This window comes from Oryzias latipes, chromosome 6 (assembly GCF_053564925.1).
Source record: "Oryzias latipes strain Hd-rR chromosome 6, Olatipes_Hd-rR_3.1".
Classification (NCBI taxonomy): Eukaryota; Metazoa; Chordata; class Actinopteri; order Beloniformes; family Adrianichthyidae; genus Oryzias; species Oryzias latipes.
In genome coordinates, this window is record NC_136242.1 from 8,409,689 (window position 1) to 8,432,697 (window position 23,009).

At 45.6% G+C, this 23,009-nt stretch overlaps 1 protein-coding gene across 1 annotated transcript; it reads right to left on the minus strand.

Annotated features, from left to right (window-relative positions):
- Positions 1–141: 141 nt before the first annotated feature.
- On the minus strand, positions 142–22,764 carry LOC101172896 (nuclear factor of activated T-cells, cytoplasmic 3-like). Its single transcript, XM_023955570.2, has 10 exons — positions 22,173–22,764; positions 12,155–12,803; positions 11,086–11,481; positions 8,148–8,310; positions 7,070–7,269; positions 4,124–4,296; positions 3,846–3,986; positions 3,714–3,769; positions 2,628–3,292; positions 142–634 (listed from the first exon to the last, which is right to left on the minus strand). Exons 1-9 carry the CDS (start codon positions 22,243–22,245, stop codon positions 2,681–2,683), a joined length of 2,463 nt encoding a protein of 820 aa, XP_023811338.2. The 5' UTR covers positions 22,246–22,764; the 3' UTR covers positions 142–634; positions 2,628–2,680.
- Positions 22,765–23,009: the final 245 nt, after the last annotated feature.

The following is a 23,009-nucleotide window of genomic DNA, read 5'->3' on the forward strand; positions in this document are numbered from 1 at the left end:
GCTGGTCAGGAGTCGCCGTCTCTTCTGGGATCCTCTGTTTTTCTGTAGATTGAGCTTTGAGAGATTCCAGACCCTACAGATGTAGCCCTGATGGAGCAGGTCAGCGCCACAGGAGTGGGGGTTAAAAGAACCGCCAGAATCAAAGCTTCAAATGTTTTATTTGAACTTAGAACTGAAATCTTTTAGCTTCACGTCACAGCAGATCTGCCTCAGCAGCAAACATGAAAAGATGAGCCTGAACAGCTTTACTTTCACAGGACCAGAACCAGTGTATCAAAAATAGTTTTTTAAAATCACATGACCAAAAAATAAAGGTCTTTTCTCATTTTTATGCAACTTTGGTGCCTGGTAGAAGGCTGCGTTTGCGTCCAATCCCAGTCCAACTTCACGGCGGGACGACTCTTTGGTTGAAGTTCCTGAGACGGGCGAGGGAAGAGGGGCGGGGCGTGGCGTCACCAGCGCTGGGGGCGGGGACAGCAGGCACTTGTAGATCCGCTCCGTGCCAACAAACCATCTGAGGAAGCTACGGCCTTCAGCGGGATCGGGAGGTGGTGCGACTCCGCCCCTTCTGGTCACAGGTGGGGCTCCACACAGCCGCTCAGGGCGCCAAAGTCTCTGTCGATGATCTCGTTCACTACAGGAAGCAGCACAGACCACGTTTGTTATGGACTCACCGCGCTCTGCCACCCACGTTCAAGCAGCCACCTTCAATGTGAACACCCACAATGCACCTGCTGCTGGCAGGCCTCTTCTATGCTAGAAAACGCTTCCACCTCCAAACGTGAACCCTTTAACGCCACAGAATTATGGAATCATTGCAACTCTTTGATCATTTACGCAAATAACATCATTCCAGTGCTGAAAAACAACCACTTTAACCAGATCGGTGGCCTTGTGGTAGAGCGTCCACCCTGAGACTGGAAAGTCGGGAGTTCACAACGGAGTCATACCAAAGACTCCAAAGAAGGGACCCAATGCCTCCCTGTTGGACACTCGACACTAAGGCTACGTTCACACTGCAGGCTGAAACGACCCAATTCCGATTTCTTTGCCCCTATGCGACCTGTATCTGATCTTTTCATGACAGTCTGAACGACACAGATCCCATCTTTTCAAATGTGACCCAGACCACTTGGGTATGTGGTCCTGAATCCGATACGTAAAGAGTCAATAACATTTATTCTGGGGGAAACCTTCTTTTATTACCGTTCTCCTTCCTCCCTAACACAAACATGAATACGCCCCCCACTGCCCCCCTCATTCTCTACCTCCCTGCCTGCGCTCTTCTCTTCTTTGTGAAAATAAATGTAATAATGCAAAAAAGGCTCAGCTGTTGTTGTTGACATCCATTGCTAACGTTAGCTACTTCCACAAACAACAGTGACGTCGTTCCCCGTTGAGTACTATTCTGCGCCATGCGGGTCACTTCTGGGTCATTTCACGTCACACAGGAGATCACAAAAGTTCACATTTAATTGGAAATGTGACCAGCCTTGCAAAAAAATCAGGAATTGAGCATTAAGCCCTGCAGTGGGAACGTAGCCTAAGATGATGGATTGGAGGTGAACCCACCGAAAGGTTCCTGCTGTGTCTGCAGCCCCCCCCCAGAGGAGGGGGTCAACAAACGGCTAACGGGACTTTGGCTTGACTTTAAAGCTGGGAATTGGCTGGAATTACATTATTTGCCCACCCCTGGCCTAAAGGGTGAAAGAGTTACATCAGTTCAGAGTGTTAAGGCCCGTACACACCGGGACTAATATTCGCCAGGCGTTATTCGCCAGCGTTTTTCGCCACGTTTTTTGTGTTCACACCCAGGCGATTTTCGCTGACGATGAGTGGAGTGAACATGCAATTTCATTCCCTGACATTAGATGGCGCTTAATGTAAACAGAAATACTCCTGTACACAAGGTGGCGCTGCGCAACTTTAGGCTTCTTAAAGTCGCTTTTCATTCAGAAGAAGAGAGCAAGTATTTAGGCGCTTGTCAGAATCAAACAAAGAAAACATGAATATTTCAAGCACCAGTAGCTCCAACTGGTGCTTGGTTCGGGGATATTTTAGAATGTCCGTCATTATTTCTTCGCGGCAGTGTAGACGCTACTTGGCGTCTATCTTCTTCGCTGGTATATGTGGTCAGAAAGGCAGTTTTGTGTTTGAGCGCCCCCAAGTTGTGTTTTACTGTAACTTCAGAAGCTCCAGACACGTGTGCAAAAGCGCCATTCTCATTGGTCGAATAGATTTCGACGCGACGCGTCGAAAAAAGAAATCGAACCTGAGGCGTTGTTTTTTTTTGACGCGTGGCGTTTTTTCGCGTCGGTGTGCACACTCACATTGGTGCCCTTTGTTTAGTCACGAGGCGTTAAACGTCGGCGAAATTCGTCCCGGTGTGAACGGGCCTTAAAGCTGTGTTCTCCCTGAAGCTCTGCTGACTCTGTTGACACAACAACAGATGGAGCGGAGTCTATTCATAGGTCAGTAGTGAAACGTGAAGCTCAGACGACAGCGCCACTGAACTCTCTGCTTTCTTCATGCCTGCGTCACACTACACCACGGAGACAGTCCTCTTCCCTGACAGGAAAGCTGAACACGTCTGCATCTGATGGAAGTAAAAGCCGCTTCAGACTCACCATCATCCAGCGTGATTTCCTGCAGACCCAGGGGTTTGGGGTTCGCCCGCTCCTCAGGCTCCTTCTTGATGCACGGCACATCTGCAGAGGCGGGAAGCGGGGGGGTCTTCTGGCAGCCAGCGGGAGGTTTGAAGGTGCCTCCTACACTGGTAAATGTAGGGTGGTAAGACTCCCCAGGGGAGGGGGGGGGGGGGGACAGGTTGCAGGGGGCCAGAGGAGGCCTCGGCGGAAAGCGAGGTGATCGGAGGAGGGATAGGGAGGAGCGGAGGAGGCATGGCTGAGGTCTGAAAAGGAGCAGACGTCTGAGGAGGGGCTGACGGAGGAAACAGAAAAGACTCCAGCGGATGGGAAGTGGGAGGAAGATGATGGAGACGAGGGGAGGAAGACAGGCGACACTGCATCAGGAGGTCGTGAGGAGCAAAACATCCCAGATCCGGCAGAAGATCTGGATTCTGGCTGGACGTCTGAATGCAGGCGGCGTGCAGAGCAGCCGGATCGTAGGGGGACTCCTCTTTGACCCCAGCATGCTGACGTCTGACTGCAGCCACGTATGTGAAGCTCTGCATGAGGCTCCTCCTCCGTTTCCCATTGGAGACATAAAACTGAACATGGAAGGGACAGGCCGCCCTCTTGCTGTAGGGAGGGATCTCCACCGCAATGCCGGACTGAAACACAAACACCGAAAACGGAGTCTTATTCGTTGTCTTCCACCAAAAGGAATCTTAAAGTTTTCTTTTTCTTCCAATAGGAATTCTTGGGAAGACCAATTTTCTTTCCCCAGTGGCAGAACTCCCAGAGAATCTACCGATGGGGTTCAAACCTTTGACTTCTTTCTAAGAGGCTTTTCTACAGCAATGGAAAAACAAAGACATTTCCGATAGAACAGCTTTTAGTGACGACCGGAAAACTCACAGGTCAGCATCAAACCAGCATCCACTGTCACAGATGCTCAAACGCAAATGAGTAGCTCAGGAGGATCCCTTGATCCTCTGTGCTCCCTAAAGACAGGGGGGTGGGCATGTACAGGGATGGGGCAGACATACTGGGGGTGAGCCTGTGGGTACAGCAGGCTCTGGTTTCACTTACTTCACTGCACTTTTCAGGCAGGAGTCGAGCCTCCACCTCCCACAGGGATCTTCCATCTGACGGAGAACAGACAGAAACGTCAGGGAGAGCCCACAGACTGCAGAGGAGTTCCTGAACAGGAGCGGGTCTCACCAGGCCCCCTTTCGGTGAAAAACACTCTGGACTGAGCGGAGAAGTTGGCTCCAGCGATGAGCAGCTCCTCTCCACCGTCCACAGAGCCGCTGGCAGGACTGAAGCTGTCCACCTGAGGAAGCTCCTGGCCTGACCGCTGGGCTGCAAAGCCACGGTTTTTTCAATCACACGGTGTTCTCACACGTTTACTCACAAGTTCAGAGGTTTGGGTTAAACTGCAGGAGAGGGGATATCCAGAATGTTCCTGCCTCAGCAGAAAGGGACAGAGCTGAACTCACAGCACTCCACGGGGTTGGACGCCGTCTGCAGCCACAGCGTCCGGTCGTCCTGCTGCGGCAGGGCGGCCCTGAACACCACACGCACCCGCGTGTTCTTCCGCCCGACGTCCGTCTCTCCTTTCTTCAACTCGATGTCAGCGTTACGCAGCTTGAGGATCCCAGCGCAGTCGATGCTTTGAAAAAGAAGCGGACGCCGCCAAAATGTTGAATTCTTCACCACCACCTGACACCCTTTAGAGTTGTCCTCAAATGTTAACACACAAGTGTTGAGACACAATGACCACAACATGCAACTCATTCACCAACCTACTACATGAACAGTTCCTGCTTTACACTCAAATTACCGTTCTAAAACACACCTTTTTTAAATCCATTCCCGGCTTTTGACACAATTTTCATGCAGAAAGTATCTTATTTTACAAGGAACACACTGCCATTCAAATATGACTCATCAAACAGCTGTCACAGTTTCAGGATTGGCACTCAGAGCGTTAGCATGAAAGGGCAACAGGTGTGCGGTTCCGTTTTGGACCAATGGAAGCCAACATTGGGAACGGAGGCAGAGCCAGACGAGTGAGAGGAGGAGGAGGAGGAGCAGGACGAGGAAGGCCAAGGACCCTGATCTCTGATGAGATCTGACACACTTTGGTTGATCATGTGGTCAACCGTGGTCTAACAATGAGGGGGGCTGGGCAAAGAGTACAGCCACATTAGAGCAGGGACACTGTAGCATCCATCATCCGGACTATCCGGAATGAGAAAAAGTAAGAAATCTACTCTCACTATAGAAAATTGGAGTACAGCCTATTACTACAGTACCCCGTATTTTGAATACAAGGATGTAGATGGAGATTGATGATCCACTGCTGTTATTATTATTATTAAAAGATTTGTTTTTTTGTGATGATCAGAGTTTTTATTTCTTTTTAAAATCGGACCAAAATGAAGCATCCCTGGCATCCCCCACCCCTTCCCACCGGGCCGCGGTAAAATCCCCAGGGGTTGACCGTCCCGCAGCCACATTAAGGTTGGGGAACACTGCTGTATATCACTACAGTACCTCGTATTTTGAATATACAGGCATACGCGCGACACTACATTAAATGATACATATTTCAATATGGAAATCAATGACTGTGCTTCACAATAGTGACCACTCTGTGTCTATTTCTGAAACTGTTTCAGAAAGGTGGCTGCAGAGGAGCACCGGTTCATCCTCATTGATGAGGTTGGGTTCAGCGTCACAAAAAGACGAAAGAGGGGAAGGAATGTCATCGGCCCGTGTTCAGCTGGTTCTTCTAAATGTCTGTTCATATAACTTAAACAACTAAACTTTTTCTTTTATATATAAATGATATTTGTGATATTTCTAAGTTGTTACAGTTTGTTTTATTTGCTGATGATACTAACTTTTTAATATTCTGGGGATAATCTGAAAACCTTAACTAAAAGTATTGAAATGGAAATGATAAAACTCAAAATGTGGTTTGACTACAATAAACTGTCTTTGAATCTAACAAAAACAAAGTTTATGGTATTTGGTAATAAAAACAAAACAGAAGTCACTTTGTCCATTGACAACGTAAACATAGAACAGGTGTCTGAATTTAAATTTTTAGGGGTTATGTTGGACGACAAATTAACATGGAAATCTCATATATTTTATGTAAAAAATAAAGTAGCCAAGAGCCTTTTTGTTCTGAACAAATCTAAATATGTTTTACCATGTCATATTATGCACATGTTATATTGCTCTTTGGTTTTACCTTATTTTACATATTGTATTGAATTGTGGGGAAATACATATGAAACTAATATAATGCCCTTAATTCTACTACAGAAGAGAGCTATTCGAATTATTCACAAAGCTAATTTTAGAGATCAAACAAATGAACTTTTTATTAAGTCAGGCTTATTAAAACTTAAAAATTTAATTGAATTGCAGACCTTATTAGTTATGTTTAAAGCCAGAAACAGAGATTTGCCAGAAGACCTACAAAAGCTTTTTATTTTTACCACAGGAGAAGAAAATCATAGGAGAAAATTTGATTTCAAACAACAGATTGCTCGAACAACATTAAAGCAAAAGTGTTTGTCTATAGCAGGGGTAAAAATGTGGAATTCCCAGGAGAATCAGTTAAAAAGTTGTCAAAATATGATTTAATTTAAACGGATGTATAAAGCCAAACAAATTAGTTTGTACAAACTTGACTGTTGAATGGAATGTTTGGAATGTATGTATTAAATGAATGGAATGTATTTACTGTGTATTTGAACTGTATATGGTGAAATCTGAGCACAGCTGATGGTGTGAGAAATGTAAATAGGATGCAATGTTTAAAAGGGAGCAGACAATTATAAGAATTGTGTTCTTCAATTCTGCTCCCTTCTAATCATGAAAATGTTCAATATGTAAGAGAAACATGTAAACATTTGAACATCAATTTTCATGAAAGGAACAAATAAATAAATGAAATGAAAATGAAAAATATGATGGTGTGTGTCATTTGAAAACCCAATCCCACTGGGACAGGAAATAACGTTGGTTTGAATGTAAAGTTTCATTTTGCAGGAGAATTGAGGGGTTTTGCCCATTGGATTTGTGTGTAGGAGGCATGCTTTCAGAAAATGTGTGTAAAGAATTGAGAAAAGCTGTAAATGAACCCAGACAGGATTTGGTTGGATGACAGGAGGTTCCAGGAGTGACATGAGTTTTCTTTAATCATTTATGTACTTAAGGTGGAAATGTTTAGAGTTGAGTAGATGTGAAATATAAAACTCTCTGCTGCTTCGTCAAAAGCTGTCCTGATCTTTCTAATGGAAGTTTGGTACGTTTTTAGCTGTAAAGGTTTTCCTGACTGTGCAGCACAGAGCTGGACTTGTGCTCGAGCGGCTGCGGTTCTGCTCTCAGAACCAAAGCCGAGGCTGTTCCCGGTGTCATCCTACCTGGCAGACATGCTTTTCTCAGGAAGCAGAGGGATCTCCAGGACCTTGGTTCCACCCAGGACTTTCTCCTGACAGACGGTGGAGACGGTTTTCCCCGTGACTCGGTGGACCTGGTAGAAGGAATGGGGACGAAGGTGGCGGTCGTCCGCGGTGCCGATGAACAGCAGCAGGCTGACGGGATGCTCCTGGTATCCACTTAACTGCACACACACACACAAACACACACATCTGAACAACAGGGACCTGTCCTCACACTGTCCAACAAGGCTGGAAACCCTGCAGCTTCTGTCTGATGAAACAGAGACCATTTGACAGCAGAGAGCAAAGCAGCACATTCAATTCTGGACTTCAGAAAAGACTGAACGTTTCAGCTCTTTGTCCATCAATCAGAGTTGTCACATGTCTGAGCTCATTGCATTTCTGTGATCTGATGATTGCTGGACTTTTTTGAAACCAGTCGAGGCGGGTAGGATGTAATTTAGCATCTCTGATGGCTTAGCATCTCTGTAGTCTCATTCATCCTCAGTCTTACTTCCCCTTTACGGTTTTCTGGACCCGTTGTGCATGTTTGATGTTTGTCACATAAATGATTCACATCATTTTACAAACTTCAGCTTAACGCACAAACTGAACAAAACACAGTGCAGTGACTCCCCCTGAACCACAGAACCTCAAAGAGTTTTTTTCTCTTGCTTGCTTTTTGAATCTACATCTGGGGTTTCCTGTTTCAGACACTTTGTGGGCGGAGTCTGTTCCCTGACTTCTGGCTTGCTTGTGGGTTTCAAAGTCTCCAGACGGAGGAGCGGTGAAGCGGTCGGGCCTGAACGTCCTGAACGTGTGTCCGAACAGGGATACCTTCCTGCTTTAATGACCGTCCTTCAAAAAAAATTTGTATTCTGTTAGACCCTTTCAGTTACGGTTCTTGTCAAATGAACCCACTGGATCCAGAACCAGGGCTTCAGGCGAATGCTCACATTCACAAACCAAATCTGTCCCAACTCCAAAACCTGGATTTTGGCATTTCAAAAAACCAACTGTATATGTTTTTGAGACTTGAACGCTGAGAGCCGGGACTTACGGTGACGACAGGGTGCCCCCCCGTAGCTGCTTTAATGGATCCTCTGCTGCCCTCCGTCTCATAATGCGCTCGGTGGTAAGACCTGGGCTGGACCTCCAACTTCAGCTCCATCTGCTCATAGTGACTGGGCAGTGGGAAGTCCAGAGGAGGGGGGGACCTGGTCCTGAGAAGACACAGAAGAGCCGTCAGCCTCTGATGGAGACAAACTGGACAGACACCAGAGTCCTTCCTGGGGGGCTCTGTCAATGCAATGCAATGCGCAGGTCTTCACTGCAAACCCCAAAACACACACTTTCATTTCAGCTCAAACGTATCGTACATGACATTAGACGCAATGACATTTGAAGCAGAAAAACGTCTTTGACGGTTTAGAAAAGTATATGTAGATTATAGTAAACCTTTACCTGCAATAACAAGAGAAAGATTGACTTGATTTAGGATTGACGTTCATTCTGCTTCTGTCCAATGTCACCAGTTAACATGTGTTGTCTTAAGCTACATTTGATCAAAAAAAAAGAAAGACAAGATTCCGTTTTTGCCACGTTTGCATCACCATCATCATCATCAGATGTTGAGCTTTATCGTCTCATCTCTCAGAGGAAGTGGTGGTCTCTGACTGTTTGGGATCATCGTTCTCACACCGCCTGCCTGCATGGTTTTGACTGAAGCCTGCTGCTGAGTCCTGCCCTTCCAAAGAGCTCGGGACCTGAAGACTCGGCCAGGTAAAGTGCCCCCCCCCCACGGACAGAGATGGAAATGGCAGAGCGAAGACTCATTTAGAGGACTTGATGAGCTGAAGTCGTGGACTCCATCCCCTGAAGGAGTTTAGGGCTGAACGCTGCATCCATCCATGACCGATAAACAGGAAGCTGATTATCTCGTGCGTTTCCTCTGGTTTCCCACAGTCAAAATGATCAGAGGTTGGAATTTTGGCCATATTCATGTGTATCATGGCTGCTGTGGGGGTAAATGTCGGGCCGCTGGGCCCCCACCTCACTACCACCAAATAAGAAAACTGGCACGCAACAGAGAGGAACATGACCGTCATGTGAGGACAGCAGCTTCACGCGTGTCACTCAATAACTGTCCTCATGTTGCCACAGCAACCACGTTCCTTTTCCCACACCAACGCCGTTCTCTGGCCTTTTCAGAGCCGGGATGTCACAGGGTTCCTCATGGCTCAACCAGCAAAATCCTCTTCTAGTCCGTAGAAGAGTAAAACTGGGGGGGGGGTTCAGCTGCATGGTTTCACAGCAGATGATCTTCCTGGCGGGTTTACAGTTGATGCTCGCACAGAGGTGTGTGGTCATGGGGCAGCAGTCCCTCCTCAGATGCTCCTCTGGAAGGATTTGACCCGTCGAGCCTGTCAGGCATCACAACCTGCTGCTGCCTCTGCTTTGGCTCCCAGTTTTCTGTTTAAACCAATTATCTAAACATTTAACCCTTGTGCTTTCTTGTGGGGTCCAGATGACCCCACTGCCAACATTAGTATGCCTTGGGAGTGGGGTCATCTGGACCCCACAAGAAAGCACAAGGGCTAAAGCCGGGGTGTCAGAATCCAGGTGTCGAGGGCCAGCGTCCTACATGTTTTAAAACCAACGTGCCATAGAAGCTCCTTATTGGCCAAACACACCTGATTCAGGTAACCAGCAGCAGAGATAGCAGGATTTCTGGAAAACCAGCAGGAGGCCTGGAGTCTGACACCCCAGCTGTAGATCCTTCAGGATCCATGGAAAAAACTTCCAAAAACCTCCGGCTAGGAAGAACATTCAGTAGACCTGCAGCCTTTTCACCTGTACAGTATCCCCCTCGTGTTCGCAGGGCTTACGGAGCCAGAGAGACCCGCGGATACAGAGACCCGGCCCCCACCCCCCGCGGCTGAAGATTGTCAGCGATCCTTCCTCATCAAAAAGCCTTCAGAAAGATTTCTGATGCTTTGTTAACATTGATTACAGCACATTGGAATATTGCTTTGCTTCATGATCATTATTCTCCATGGTTTTCTTCTGCAGAGTATCAGGAGATTTTCCGTCTGTTTCCGGGTCAACTGATGTCATTTCTTCATGCAGGGACACAAACTTCGGTTATAGCGATTCAGGAACCAGCTGTGAAATATTCTTTAGCAAAGACGACGAGCCGGCGTGCTGTTCACCCCCCCCCCCCCCCCCCCCCATCACCTCCTTTAGACGCATAAGTTTCATTCAAGCGTCTTGAGTTGAATCTAGGGAAATCTACGGAATAAGCGGGGAACACTGTACTCACTTTCCTGTGGCTTGCAGTCATTTGTACTTTAGGGCAGTGATTAGAAATCATAAGCTTTGGTTCCTTCTCTAGTTCCTTGTTGTTTTGTCTTTTAGGTTTAAATCATCTTTTGTGTCCGGCTCGTCTTTAATCCTTGGATATCATTTTCCACTCTGGAGTTTCCTCTAGCAGCTTTCGGGCTCTGGTCATCTGGTTGCTTTGGTTGACCCTCAGCCTGTTCAGCGGCTTTCCCGTGTTTCTTGGCCCGATCTTCTCATCCTGACGCTTCTGTTCATCTTTCAGGGTTTTCTGTTGTTGTGTCCATGTTTCTGTGGAGCAGTGTCCTCTTTCCTGACCCTCCTGACCTGGCAGGAATCAAATTGCAATTGAACTTCTGCCGATCCCTGTAAAGTGCATTGAGTGACATTCCATCAGTTTCAAGCCTTCCTGAGACCCAAACACCAGGCAACACTGAAGCCTGGACAGTAGGCACCAGCACACGTCTGCATACAAAGAGGTCCAGTCAAGCATGAGGGACAATGCTTTTGCTGAGCAGCAGCTGCACAGAACAACACCCATAGAGCTGTGAGGGAGGGTCGTCACACAAAAGACTCCTGCAGGATCTTTACAGGAGACTTTCCGGACTTCTGCCTGTCATTTTCATTAAACAAAATTCATAACAGACTTCAATGCAGACCTGAACAGTGGAGGGTTTCCAGGTTTGGGTTTGTTCCAGCTGAAGTGGGACGGCACCTTCAGAAAGAGCTCAGCGAGGCCCTGCTGCTCCCGGACGTCCTCTCCAGGAGAGTCTTGGTACGACTCAGCAGCTGCGTCTTCTGGACTGTTCAGGAGGACAAACTGGCTTCCTGTTTTCCTCCTGGTCTTTGAAGGCACATCAAGCTCCTGATAGCCGTACGTCAATGGGGGCCCAAGGGCAGGGGGCCTTCCCAACCAGATGTCATCTGTCACACTGCCCCGTGGAGAGGTGCCTGGGGTGGGGCTGGCTGAGTGATGAGGGGAGGGGGAGCGAGTGTGGGGGTCTGCGCTGGAGTGGCGTCTCTTCCCGCACGGGGAGGAGGGTCTGGATGACGGCCTGAATGAGAAAGGAGAAGCGTTAGAGTTCAGTGGGTGAAGTTCTTCTGACTGTCTCACATTTTCTTCTTGTCACTTGCAGCTGTTTATCCCTAAGCAAACATCTAACCCGGGGATTTTTTTGGAGTCAAAAACCCAGCTAAGCACAGCTGTTAATAAAGCCCATTTTAAAAGTGCAGATTTCAGAGGAAAACTGCAGATGACCCGTTCGTTGGCATACATGTCATCTCCTGTAAAAGAGGCACGCTTGGTTGTGAGCGGCTCCTCAGAGGAACGGAAGGATTTAGCTTGAATGCTGCCGCCGTCTCTCTACAGCAGCAGCACGTTTTAACAGTTTCTCTATTGATCCTCAAGAACTTTGACACTTCTCCTCCTCACCTTGGTTCACACACAAGCCGACATGAGGACAACCGAACTACCCTCAAGCTACAGCCGCCAAAGAATCCATCCATCCACAACAACGCCCCATCTAAGGTTATTGAGGTTTCTGGGGCCAAGCTCAGCTCTCACAGGATGGAGGCAGGGTACACCGACCGGGTCAGTGTATCACAAGGCCACACACACCAAGACTAATGCTTCTCCTCATTCAGTGTTAGTGTCCTCAGTCAGACACCAACTCGGATTACAGATCTCTTCCACAGAGGGTGGAGTGTGTGAAAAAAAGGAAAGCTTACCTGGAGCCGGGCCTGCAGTTCAGCCAGCTGTCCTCTGTGATGCTGGCGCGAGGCGAGTGGCTCGGCGACTGCTGGGGCGACAGTGATGGGCTGAAGGCTGAAGGATACTGGTACTGCTGCTGCCACAGCTCCACCCCGAACGCCCCTCCCCCACAGCCCGGCGACCCCAGAGGTGACCCGGCTGGAGAGCCAATAGCCAGAAGAGCAGCATCCCTCAGGTCCCCCTCCCCGTCGTCGGAAATGTGCGAGAAGGACTCACAGGAGGACAAGTCTGACATCCAGCTCTTGGAGGAGAGGCTGCTGCAGGGACTTGGGCAGAGCGTTGTGTCGCGATAGCAGGGGTCCAGAGGCAGGTACAGCTGACCTCTTGACCAGGATGGCTCAGTGTACCCCCCATCTGCTCCTCCCATTGTAAAAAGCTCTTGGCTAGGGGCAGATTCCACAGGATTGCTATGAGTAATGGAGGTGATCTGTATGCTGGGGCAGTCGAAGGCTCTGGGGGTCCCCTGAAGGCCATGACATGGGTCCTGGGCTTGATAGCCAGCATAATGGTAGCCTGCTCCTGCAGGTAAACATGGGGGGTAGCCCTGCAGCTGCTCAGCCAGACCCTGTGTAGACGCTGGAGGAGTTTTCCCGCTCAGATCTGGAGCTGTGAGGAGAAGCAGATCGCTGTATGTACTGTTAACAGAACTTTACCTTTCAATGATTTTACAGTCCTTGTTTTTTCTTTTTTATTTAACTTGTCCTGTCCAACAGCTGAGCAAACAGATGAGAGCTGAAGACCTCTAGTGTTGGACATATCCTACTGTTACAGCAGGGGTTATGAATCTCCTGACACAGCAGAAGCATGTCTGAATAAACCCCTTTTGTAATCTAGGCCAAACTTTATGTAAGAGTTAATGGGCGACGCGGTGTGCATTATCACTTTTTAACGCACGCCGTGGAAGCCTGAACAGACGGTTGCTTCCGCGAAGTGCATTAAAAAGTGATAATACACACTTCGAAGGCCATCAACCTGCTTATACCATGGTCACTTACAAAAGAAATAAATAGTAACCAGTTTTTATTGCGTAATTCTTGTTTTTTTTTCCAATTACGTGGTGCGGCAAATGTTACGTGGTGCGGCAAATGTTACATGGTGCGGCAAATAAAGCATGTTGTCACGGTAATGTGACAAGGCTCTGCACCACCGCTGCAGTCAAGATTCGGCCATATAAAGCAATAAATCTATGCTGATGATCACGATGTGTTACATAAAGCATCAGTTCAGAGAAAGTTCTCCTCTTACCGCTTGTTTTTGTCCAGATGATGAAGATAAAGGTTGTTTTAAAGAAGCCGGCGCATTGATACAGAAGATTTCAGATAGGTGACCGGAACTTCTTTTTGGGGCGTGCGGTTATCACTTTTTAACGCACACCCAGTAGCCAATCAGATTCGAGTATTCACCCGGACCATGGTATAATCATCTTTAACATATTTGTAACCGTTTTTTTGTTGTTGGACCGGACAGAAAAGAAAAGGAGGGAAGAACAGAGAGGGATGTTAGAGAGGGGGGGTGGGGGGTGATTATAGAAGGGGGGTAAAACCATGAAGCAGCATAAAGCAGCAAGTTGCAGGATGGTTATAATCATTACGATTAGGTTCAGATGTAATACAAATCTAGAAGGGGTGGGGCCTGTCCACACACACACTGATTTGATCTTGAGCTTGAGTCATGGCATCTGGACTTAAAATCCAATTTCTTGAGACGATTCACCACTCATCCCAGTGGCTTTAGTGTACTGATAGATGTGAACCTCCACTAACAGGAATCATGGTGTCAGTGCATTGAAATGTATTGTAACAAACGTCACATGATCTTATAAGAAGACATCATCTGACCAGCAACACTGACCTACAGGAACTCTACAATGCATGTGCTGAAAAAGCCCTTCTCTTCTGATAACGCGATTTGCAGCTGATTCTTGTCACAGAGAGCGTAGGGAAATGCCTGCATTATACTGGAGTCTCTGGGCTTCTATCAGAGCAGCAAAGATTCTTCGTCAAAATGGATAATACCAACTATTTGAATGTGCTTTTATGATGGGTGAGTCTTTATTAAAGAAACTTGTTTAGCAAACGGCAGATAACCATCAGAGCAAACTAAAAGCTAAAGTTAGGCATGGCTTCCTCTCAGCCTGTTCTCTGTCTGATAACATGAAGCTGTCTACTCAAGAAAAGAGACCTACAGTAACTTTTACTGATGATGCTTTGAGGCTGTTTATGGTAAAACAGCTGCTGGCATGAGCGTGACATTGTTAATACTAAAACTGAAAAACACAATCATTGTATAAGAAGTGAAGAAGCTTCATTTATAATGTGAGGACAAATCGAATGGATGTGGTTGAACCTGAGGAGAAACGGATGCTTTCTCCACCATTGCTTTTTGATAAAACTATGTTCTCACCACCCAGTCGTGTTGAACAGAACACTTCACCATTTTCACACCTCTGCTTTCCTGTAGTTTTGGTTCTGTCCCTTTGGGCAAAGGGGGGTAAGGATGAGGAGACTCTGTAACTATAGCAACTGGACCATTTCACAAAGAATGTTTACTTAGAGATTGAAAAACTAGCATTGATGCTGAAGATGAACGGCTGATCTACGGCTCCAGGCTGATCCAGTTTGACCACGTGAGAGGACTTTCATGTAAAGTGTCGATATGCCCTTTATCCATTTCATGTCTTCTAACTAAACAGAATGTCACTGCACTCCTGCCAGCTGTTATCCTTGGGAGCCCTGCAGCTGTAACTGCAACAGCGACGGACGGTGTGAAGCGTTTTTAAAGGATATAGCATAATGGAACAATGAATGGCAAAGGTGGAAAAGAATGGCTGACTAGTACTGAAGGAAAGTCAGACTTCAGCCATGAATTGTGACACATGCAGCATAACATGAGATCAATGCACAGTCATGCATGCCTGCAGAAAGCTGCACAGCTGCTGGAATTTATCACAGGCTGGGCCTAAAACTGGGCAGCTCTGACCCAGAAGTAAAGCGACCTCTGATCGCAGGTTCCAGACCATGCGTGCTGAAGTTCCAATGAGCAAGACACGGAACCCCACATTACCCCAGGTAGCCAATACTGTTGTTGTGAATGTGTGTGTTCATGGATGACACATGCAAAGTGCATGCAGGAAGGTGAAAACCCAACCCAAGCACACACCGAAAAGCTTTCTTTCCGTCCTCAGACTGCTGTGAACCCTTCATAACCCCCCGGGGGTATGTTCACACTGTGGACCTCAAATGCATTCACTGCAGCGGGTTCTCCCACACTTAGGAGGTCAAGCATCTCTGCTGTGTGAGTAACAGCAGCAGCTGCACACTCCAAAGCTCCAGAGTAAATTTGGAGGCAGATCACCTCCAGCCGTTCAGTCCTTCACACAGGTGCAGGCAGTACTTGCCGCCACTTTTAATGCCGTTCCGTCTGTCTCACACGTGCGGCTTGTATGCAAACATGTCCGAGCGCCAACTGCGATGTGCTTCAGCGCTCACAGCTTTCTTCATAAATAACACTAAGTGCAGCAGAGGGGTGAGGTGTTGCATAACTGTCACCCTTCAATGGGGGAGGGGGGGGGAGCAGCGACACCCTGCAACAGCTGGGTGTCACACAGCAGCACGAGAAAGCAGGAAGTCAAACCAGCCAACAGATAAGCAGGGTGTCATGTCTGTCAGGCCGGAGCACAAACAGCAGCAGCAGCGGCCTGGTCTGCTGTACCTGTTTGTTCGTGCACCGCCCACCCCCGGATCAAACGCTGCATTTCCTTCCTCAAAACACACATTCATGGCCAAACGTTTGGAGCAGAGAGATCCTTACCAGTCTCAGAAACTTAAGGACGCACAAAGGACGTGATGGCCGATGTTTTAAAATAGTACCCGACATTTAAACCTTTATTGTCAGTAAATAAATAACAATAGACGTACCAAAGCCAAATCAGCACTAATTAGAACAATAAGGCGCTTCCAAAACATACATCTACTCCACTTAAAGCTCAGTCAACAGAACGAAAAGGCAAATAAAACACATGAGAGCGAGCAGCCAATACAGCCCCCAATTTTGGGGGCTGTATTCGCTGAGAACTGTAGCGCAATAATCTTTCAGTCTCTATATTCCCTAAGAATTTTTTTAAAGTTCTTAGAACACCACCTTTAGTCCACATTTGAGTTTGTTTCCTTGAATAGTTAGTTGTTTTAGCAGGCGTGAAAAAAATGCAAATGTGAGTTTTTGTCCTCTACAGCAGGACAAAAACGTGTTTGTCAGTCATCTGAGAGAGGTCTACAGTGTTCACCATAAATACACTTCAACTATGAGAGACAGGGGTGGGGCTGGCTGAGTGATGTAAAAAAGAGGAAACCACATACTACAACTTTTAAAGAACTCGTTTATATAATGGAGCAGAAAATAACAACTTAGTCAATAACTAAGTTCAACTCTATACTTTGTAATGAAACCCTGGTATCAATGACAGATGAAGGTTTCCTGCAGGTCTTCACCAGGTTTGCACACATTGCAGCTGCTATGTTAATCCATTCTTCCATGCTGATCTATAAAGCTGGGATGTTTTAGGGCTGTTGCTGGAAAACACAGACTTTCAACTCCCTCCACAGATTCTCCATTGTATGGCGGTCTAGAGACTGGCTAGAACTCTGCTGAACCTTGAAACGCTTTTTCCGTGGGCACTCCTTTGTTTACCTGATGATGTGTTTGGCTTCATCGTCATGCTGTAAAATCCAGACATGTTTCATCTGTCATCAGGCATGACCCATTCATCCTTTCCTTAATATGGATCAGTCATCCTGGGCCCTTTGTAGCCCCAAACCATGATATTTCCACCTCCATGCTTCACAGTGGGTTTGACGAGTGGCGTTCATACCAAAGAGTTTCATTTTGGTCTCGTCCGATCACATGACCTTCTCCCAATTCTTCTTGATCATCCAGATGGTCTCTGGAGAACTTTAGATGGCTCTTAACCTGTTCTGGTTCAAGCAGGGGAACCTCTGGACAATGTTGTGTGTTACTATAGTAAACTTTGTGACTATAGTAACACAATTCCTTCCTAAATTTTTCCATAGTAGTTCAGAAACACAATGACTCTTTTTCTGAATCACGCCCCTACAGGTGCTGCTGTTGTTGCCCACAAGGGGCATTGAAGCCCCCCAAGAAGATAATGGAGTCCCCCATTGGGGCACTTTCTAGTACCCCTTCGAGAGACACCAAGAAGGCTGGGTACTTCAAACTGATGTTCGGCCCAAAAGCCGACACCACCTGTCCCCCACTCGTAGGCAAAAGGACATGACCCTATCGTCCTCTGGGGTGAACTCCAACACCTTTTAAGCCTTGGGGCTCACAAGTAAGCCCACACCAGCCCACCGCCTCTCACCATGAGCAACTCCAGAATAGTAGTGCAACCCCTCTCAAGGGACTGAATTTTCAGAGCCCTGGCTGTGCGTAGAGGTGAGCCCAACTACAGTATATCTAGCTGGTATCTCTCAACCTCTTGCACAAGCTCAGGCTCCTACCCTGACAGAGAGGTGACATTCCATGTCCCAAAAGCCAAGTTCCATAAACAAGATTTGGGCAGTCAAGGCACCCCCGGCGACTGCCACCCAAACCGCATACTTACAGGCTGTAAGAGAGGAGCCCCAGGCACTCGCCTGTAAGCCCTAACCCCGGGCCTGGTTCCAGGGTGGGGACCTGGTAACACCAATCCCGGCAACGTTACAAAATATTTGGTTTTATTCTCATCAAGGGGTTCTGAACCCCTCTTTGTCTGGCTCCTCACCACATCATTTTGGCAGGTGTAGAAAAAAAATGCAAACTGCGGCTCTCTTCAGGTCATTGAGCAGTTACCCTGTGAAATTCTGGACTGTTTTTTCATGGTTCTCCTGATCATTTGTTCTCCACCAGGTAAGATCTTTCATGGAGCCTCAGGTGGAGGGGGATTGTCAGTGATCTTGTATTTCTTCCATTTCCTAAAAGTTGCTCCAACAGTTGATCTTTTCTCTCCAAACTGCTTGTTTATGATAGATTAGTTTATCCCAGTCTTGTTCAGGTATATATATTTCTCCCAGCTGTCCTTTGACAGCTCTTTAGTCTTGGTCACTGTGGAGAGGTTCCAGTTGTTTAAATTTGTAAATGATACATACTTATAAAGCACTTTACTACATTCATGGGCAGGCAGAGCAGGAACCGAACCTGTGATCTTCCAATTCAGGGTCAACAGCCCAACTTCTGCACAGCGGCCTCACTAAGGGTGTGGACAGGTGTCTTTTATACCCAGTTCAAACTGGTTACATTAATAAAGATAATAAGCGGAGGATAAAAGAGCTTCTTACAGAAGTAGCAACAGGTCTAAAATGGACAGAATTCTTCTTTTATTGTAGGAGCTAAATGATTATTTTCTAAACAAATATACAAATAAATTATTTATAAAAATCATCTAATGTGATTTCCTGGACTTTTTCTTCACGTTCTGTCTCACAGAGTGTCTCTGTTATGACCGTAACAGACCTCCCATCTTTTAGTGGAACAAGTTACACAATCTGTGACTAATCAACTTTTAGCTTGACTGTACATACAGTTGAGAAAAAAAAAAACATTTGATCCTTTGCTGATTTAGTAGGTTTGTCCACTTAAAAAGAAAATGACAATCATCCTAATGGTAGATTCATTTCAACAATGAGAGAAAGAAAATCACAAGGACAATCAAGAAACCGAATTTACAGATTTCATATAATTTTTTTGCCTTTCAATGAGGGAAATAAGTATTTGATTTAGTACTTTGTCGCAAAACTATTGTTAATAAGTTCAAGTTCAAGTGAATTAATTAATGACGCCTTAAAAAGATCGCAGTCAAACAAGGCGCCAATGTGTGGAAAGACTTGAATTTCGCAAAGTCATGTGACCATCCAGTGTCTAGAATGTTCTAAGAATGTTCCCTTTGGATTCTTTGGATGTGGAAAAAACAACAGTGGTGAACTTTAGGAAACTAACATGTGAATGGATTTGACATTCATTCTAGTTTACTTGTTTGTTTGGACACAGATTTCATTTACACTTCATGATCTGGAAGAAATCCGAGAATCTGGAAAACTTCACCGTTCTGTCCCAGGTATTTCTGTGCGAGTCTCACTGGTGGAAGTTTGGATAAAGATGATCTGGATCCATTTTAGGTTGAATGAATGAATCGAAACGTTCTGAATGAGCCAATATCGATGATGAGTTGTATCTTCAACCACAAATCATGATATGAATCGAATTGTTAAAACAAATTGTCACACCCCTACTATTAAATCCTTCAGATCTGGTGGCTGTTGCTTAGCAACTCTGAGCTTCAGCTCTCTCCATAGGTTTCCTATAGGGTTGAGGTCCGGAGACTCAATGACCTGGATATGCTTCTTCTTCAGCCATTCCTTGGTTGCCTTGGTGGCATGTTTTTGGTAGTGATGGGAAGATTGATTTCGTGTTCCGGAGCGTTTCCAAACTCTAGTGGAACTTCTGTCTTGTTCCGAGCTCTGACCAAACTGTTGAGGTCATGTGACCATTTCATTTCGCGTTCCATCGTGTCAAAAGCTGTTCCTAATCATCTTGGTTGGTAATTCAAACTCCACAGAAATAAAATTCAATGAAAGAATGTGGCAATCTTGTTGATTTAAAAATGTCATGCACAATTTTACAAATAAAAATATCGCAGTGGTTTTCTTCTTTCCTCTCTGTTTTTTAAGACGAACTTTTGTCTCTTTTCTAATTGGTGGTCAATGATCACCGTATATTGGCAAAGCATTTTAAGAGCTTCTCCAAACGATGTTTACAATGGTCTTTTACGCAGTTTACCTTTTGCTGTTTCATGGAAAATCTTGTGCAATTTTGAAAACAATTTTTCTTTTTTTACTTTTTTCTGCGAAGGTTTGAAATTGAACAAGTGTATTATAGCTCTCTTAAAAGAGCTATAATAATTGTAAAATATAACGCTTATAAAAGTTCCTGGATTTCACCAATTGCGGGTCATTTTTAAGAATGTAACTCCGGCAAGAAACGAGTGACCACCGTCTTTGTGACATCTTGCCTCTTGTAATTGTTAAATATCAAGCATTTGAAGAAAGATATGGAAGCAAGTAGAAAGAGTCCCAGATCAGCTGTTGGGGGTCACCGAGCTTCTGACTCAGCACTTCTTCATCTCCATTTGAACACAGTTTGGTTAGAATAAAATGTATTTTCATAAAAAGAAAAACAAGAAAAATAACTTTTGATAGCTACAACAATCTTTGAAGTTTAAAAAAGAAGAAACACATGAAATATTCTATTTTATTTTGTTCCAGATTTTTTTAAATATTTTTTTGCCACTGTGGTGAGGTGTTTAGAATGTTCTACAAGACTGAATCATTTGGAACATTTGTTCTCCCAATCGTTCTATTTCTGCCATCACTAATTTTGGGCCATTATACTGTTGGAATCCACGACCAGTTTGAAGCCTCCTGGCTTAAGGACGGAATGAGGTTCTGACGGTACACGGCTCCACCCATCCCTCCATCCACACGGTGAAGAAGACCTGTGCAGAAAACACCCCAAAGCATGATGTCTCCACCTCCATGCTTGACAGTGGGGATGGCGTTCTTGGGGTTATTGGCAGCATTTCTCTTCCTCCAAAAACGACGTTTTGAGTTGATGAGCAAAGAGCTTCCTGTTGGTCTTATCTGACCTCAGCATCTTCTCCCAGTCACTCTTGCGTTGTAAAGTCGTACCAATTGCTTTTTTTGGTGACTGAAGTTCCAGCTGTTGTGAGATCATCAACTAACTCCTGCCGTGTTGTTTTAGGCCTGTTATTACTCTGTTCTCATGGAAACTACACCAGGTCAGATCTTGTTTGGAGCCTCAGACCAAAAGGTGGATTGATGGTCACGTTGCAGCAACAGTTGTCATCTTAACCCTTAGCTTTGTTGTCCTTTCTGGTCTGGTGCAGGTGTAAAATCTTCCACCTTAAATCCACTGAACATCTTTGTTGGAGAGTTTGGAGTCTGACTGATGGACTGATGCTGTGGACAGGTGTCTTTCTACAGGTGATTAGTTAAACAGGCGTCTTCAGTTCAGGTGACAGGTTGATCAGGAGAGTCTAACTGGTTTGTGTGAACCAGAACTCTTAATGGTCACTAGGGGATCCAATACGGATTTCCCTCAATGAAATGCAAATATAATTTATATAAATTCTTTAAAAGAAATGTCTTGATTTTCTGTCATTGTTCTAATCAATTCAAGATTAAGATGGCAGACTGTCAATTTCTTTTTAAGGGGGGGGAACTCACAAAATCAGCATCAAATACTCATTGCCTCCACTGTACTGTTATCAGAATATCACTTTATTACAGGACTTTTTTGTGCTCATGTGAAATTGCCCTGAATTGGTTCATATTCAAACCTAAATCAATCCCAGTTCCTCCTGAAATCAGATATATGAGTTTTATTCTCGGCTCTTTAAAATCTATTCTGAACCTCGTAACTATAATATTAAATGTTGTATGCCTGTTTTGGAGTTGATTTTTGTTTTTCTTTCTTTCCTTTTCTTGGTAGTGAGCCGGGACAGACCGTCAGAGGGAAAACTTATTTCTAAACCGTGACCTAAACATAGACATCTTTTGAATAAAATAGGAGGAAACGTCATTAACAAACGGCTCCACCTGTCTTAGTTCAGTGGTGTTCTGCGATATGACAACAATGGGACCTTGTTATGTTGTCATCTAGATTCTCTCACGAGTGAGAGAAACTAAAGTTTTTTGGTTTTTCTCCTCCAAAAGTCATTTAAGAGCAGCAGCGACTGTAAAACAGGCCAGTGGGTGTGTTTGCGCGGAGTCTGACGTGCTTTTATTTTTGCATCTGCGTGACCTTTATTCTGAAGATTAGTCATGACAACTGTCCGTGATGGGCTGCTTGCTAGCTCCGTTTAGCTCCGTCTCCTTGTTTGTACCCGCGGCTGAAAGCGACACGTACCTGCTGCCTGCCTGCCGTCTTCCTCAAACATCAGCCTGAAGTCCAGCTCCTCGCAGCAGTTTAGGGCCGACATTGGCGTGAAGAAGGAACCGCCAAAACGAGCGGTCCTAATAATAAAACTAAGCTTTCTTACACACTTCCAATTCCATTCGAATAAGCAGAACTCTGACGGAGCCGAGACCGCTCTACGGCATATTTATGACAAAAGTGGCTGACTACCAACTACACGTCTCCTCAACACATTTGCGCGCATCGCAGTAGTTCACAGAAGAGCAAACAAACTTGTTGATTGCGGTGTTTCTTTTCGGTTGCTGCGAGTTTTACTCTTCTCAAGCTTGATCCTTGTGTTGCTTTCAAGTCCCCTCGTAAACTTGAACACTCCGATGTGATGAAAAGTTATTTAAAATAGGTTATTGCTGTACTCGTCTTTAATCTATTTTTTTTTTACATTGAGCCTTTGTGTTAAATTTGTTGAAGGCTGTGTATTGAATTACGCGTTTCCTTCGCAGTTTGAATAAAATAACGCAAAGTAGCAGCACAGCTTCCTGAAAACTAGCGGAATAACAATCCCATCGTCCTTGAAGCTGTCATTGGCCCGCCCCACGGTGACGTCACTTGGCATTTTGTGTATGAGAGGCCATGTCTGAAGTTCGATGACAGACTCAGAGACTTCAGTTTCAGAAGTTTGGATTTCTTCTTCTTGTGATAAGACTAATAAGAGAAGACTATTTAAATGCTCCCTGAAACCGCATAGGCTGCAGCAGCTGATTTTAGAAGATGGAGGAAACTAGAACAACACAAAGTGACAGGACTGTCCAGAATTTCCATCTAAATATT